General features: G+C 29.8%; 1 protein-coding gene across 1 annotated transcript in view; it reads left to right on the top strand.

Annotated features, from left to right (window-relative positions):
* Positions 1–2,552, top strand: part of LOC105623490 (farnesyl pyrophosphate synthase-like) — a 4,155-nt gene that overhangs the window by 1,061 nt on the left and 542 nt on the right. The window contains exons 3-5 of the mRNA XM_012204888.1: positions 1,609–1,812; positions 1,936–2,100; positions 2,179–2,391. Of these exons, the coding sequence (XP_012060278.1) occupies positions 1,609–1,812; positions 1,936–2,100; positions 2,179–2,391 (582 nt within the window). The remainder of the gene's footprint in view (positions 1–1,608; positions 1,813–1,935; positions 2,101–2,178; positions 2,392–2,552) is intronic.

Below are 2,552 nucleotides of genomic sequence, written 5' to 3'. Positions count from 1 at the left end.
GTTTTTGAATAAACAAATACACATTTTAATAATTTAGTATTAAAATTGTGTAATAAACATATGCTGCATTTTGTTATTATTGATATTTTTTTATAAAAAACATTGTACAAAATATGATAATTTATTATTTGAAAATATCTTTTGATTTTTCATTTACATGACAATCATATTAATGGTATGTAAATCGCTTCGTTGATTATAAAAAGTACATACATATGTATTGCTATTCGGGGATATATACGTCTAAGCAAATAATAGATTTCTCTTTAGTTCTCTTCTCGTATCTTCCTTTTCACTTTATACTTTGAAGTATCTAACGGAGTTTAGTAACATATAAAGTGCTTAATACAAAAGACATAAAAAAATCTAAATTTATCGAAGGAAATTTTTATTTTATCATTTTTTTATTTTAATTTATCACAATTTTATTCCTGACGTAACGGAATTGTTATTTGTCATTCTTCTTTATTAACATTTATTTATAATTATATTATAAAACTTTAGAATATTTTATTATAATGGATCAAACGATATGGGTAACTATCAGCGAGGAGGAAAGTCAACAGATGATGGCAATGTGGCCAGACATTGTTCGTGATATCACGGAAGAGATTGAAAATTCTAACTTTTCAGATGTTGCTAAATGGATGGAAAAAGTAGGTCATTGATTAAAATAATATATATGATCAAACAAAAAATATTATAAATATTATAGCCAATGTGGGATATGTGTGTGCGTGCGTGCGTGCGTGCGTGCGTGCGTGCGTGTGTATGTGTGTGTGTGTGTTCGTGTGTGCGTGCGTGTGTGTGTGTTCGTGTGTGTGTGCGTGTGTGCGTGTGTGCATGTGTGTGTGTGTGTGTGTGTGTGTGAAATATGTTAAAATTTATTTAGTTGATCGATTCATCTTAGGATAAATTCCTTTAGGATTATTATATGTAGTATGAAGTAATGCGAAAATAAATAATGCGATATGAAATTTCATAATTATAAATATAAAATTTTAATAAAATTTTTTCTTTTCCTTTTTTGTGTGTCATATAGTGTATAAAGTAAAAATAAATCATTATCAAAATTTAGTAAACAACAATCTAAAGTAAACTTAACAAAAAAAGTTAAATAAATAGCACTAGTTTTAGATTTTGTACAAAATAAAAAAAAGCCTTGAGTAATCCAATAATTCAAAAATCTGTAATTAGGTGATGTATGAAACAATAAATCTCGGATTTAAAAAAATGTATAGATTGATGTTTCTTTGTGCAGGTATTACAGTATAATGTTCCAGGAGGAAAAAAAATTCGCGCTTTAACATTAATCTGTGCCTATAAGATACTAGCACCAAATGATCAACTTACAGAAGAAAACATTCGTCTTGCACGAATTCTAGCATGGTGTCTAGAATTGGTGATTCTGTTCTTCTTTTCTTCGTGACATTGATATGTTTCATGAATTTTAATTTGAATAAATCTAATGCAAGCTATAGTTAAAATTTTAATTTATATTACCTTCAAATTAAAGGCAGTATTGTACATATAATGAGTGATTTTCATTAAAAAATATTAAATGTTGCAATTACGATTTATGATATTAAAACATTTATTATTATATAGTTGCAAGCCTATTTTCTCTTAATCGACGATATAGAGGACCGATCGTTACTTCGCCGAGGCAAACCATGTTGGTATCGATTCAATGATATAGGTCCAGCGGCAATCAATGATAGTTTATTGTTAAAGGGTGCTGTATTTTATCTAATTAAAAAATATTTCAAAGGGAAAGATTATTATGTTAATCTACTAGAAACATTTCACGATGTGAGTAAAGATATCTTCTCTTTTCCCAAATATATATACATATTAAATAATTTCCTTTTACTTTTTAATTGACAACAATTATTTATGAAAATTGAACAATTAACTATGAAATTACTTTAACAGATTATATTTAAGACAATTATAGGCCAAAGTTTAGATTTGTTCTCTACCAGTTTTGGCAAGAAACCCAATTTGGATCTATTTACAATGAATCGATATAATTCCATTTGTCAGTACAAAACATCGCAATATTCTTTTATTTTGCCAATAACCGTAGCTATGCAATTAGTAAGTGTATCTTAGTTTTTTTAAATACGAAAAGACTGATTCACTTTGATGATAATTGTATTACGTTACTTGATCTAGGCCGGAATAAAAGATCCAGAGATGCTCAGACAAGCAAAACCCGTCTTGTCTGAAATAGGACATTTATTCCAAGTCCAAGATGATTATTTAGGTTGCTATGGAAAATCCGATGTTCATGGCAAGGATTATACTGATATACAAGAGGGAAAATGTACATGGCTGATTGTTGTAGCTCTTCAACGTGCCATTTCAGAGCAGCGTAAAATTTTAGAAGTGAGTATCGTTGATTTAAGTATGTGCGTGCGTGCGTGCGTGCGTGCGTGCGTGCGTGCGTGCGTGCGTGCGTGTGTGTGTGTGTGTGTGTGTGTGTGTGTGTGTGTGTGTGTGTGTGTGTGTGTGTGTGTGTGTGTGTCTTGTTACTTATTTATTTCTTT

The sequence above is a fragment of the Atta cephalotes genome, assembly GCF_000143395.1.
Source record: "Atta cephalotes unplaced genomic scaffold scaffold00002, whole genome shotgun sequence".
NCBI lineage: Eukaryota > Metazoa > Arthropoda > Insecta > Hymenoptera > Formicidae > Atta > Atta cephalotes.
The sequence above is the reverse complement of the archived record's forward strand: the minus strand, read 5'-3'. Positions and strand labels throughout refer to the sequence as shown.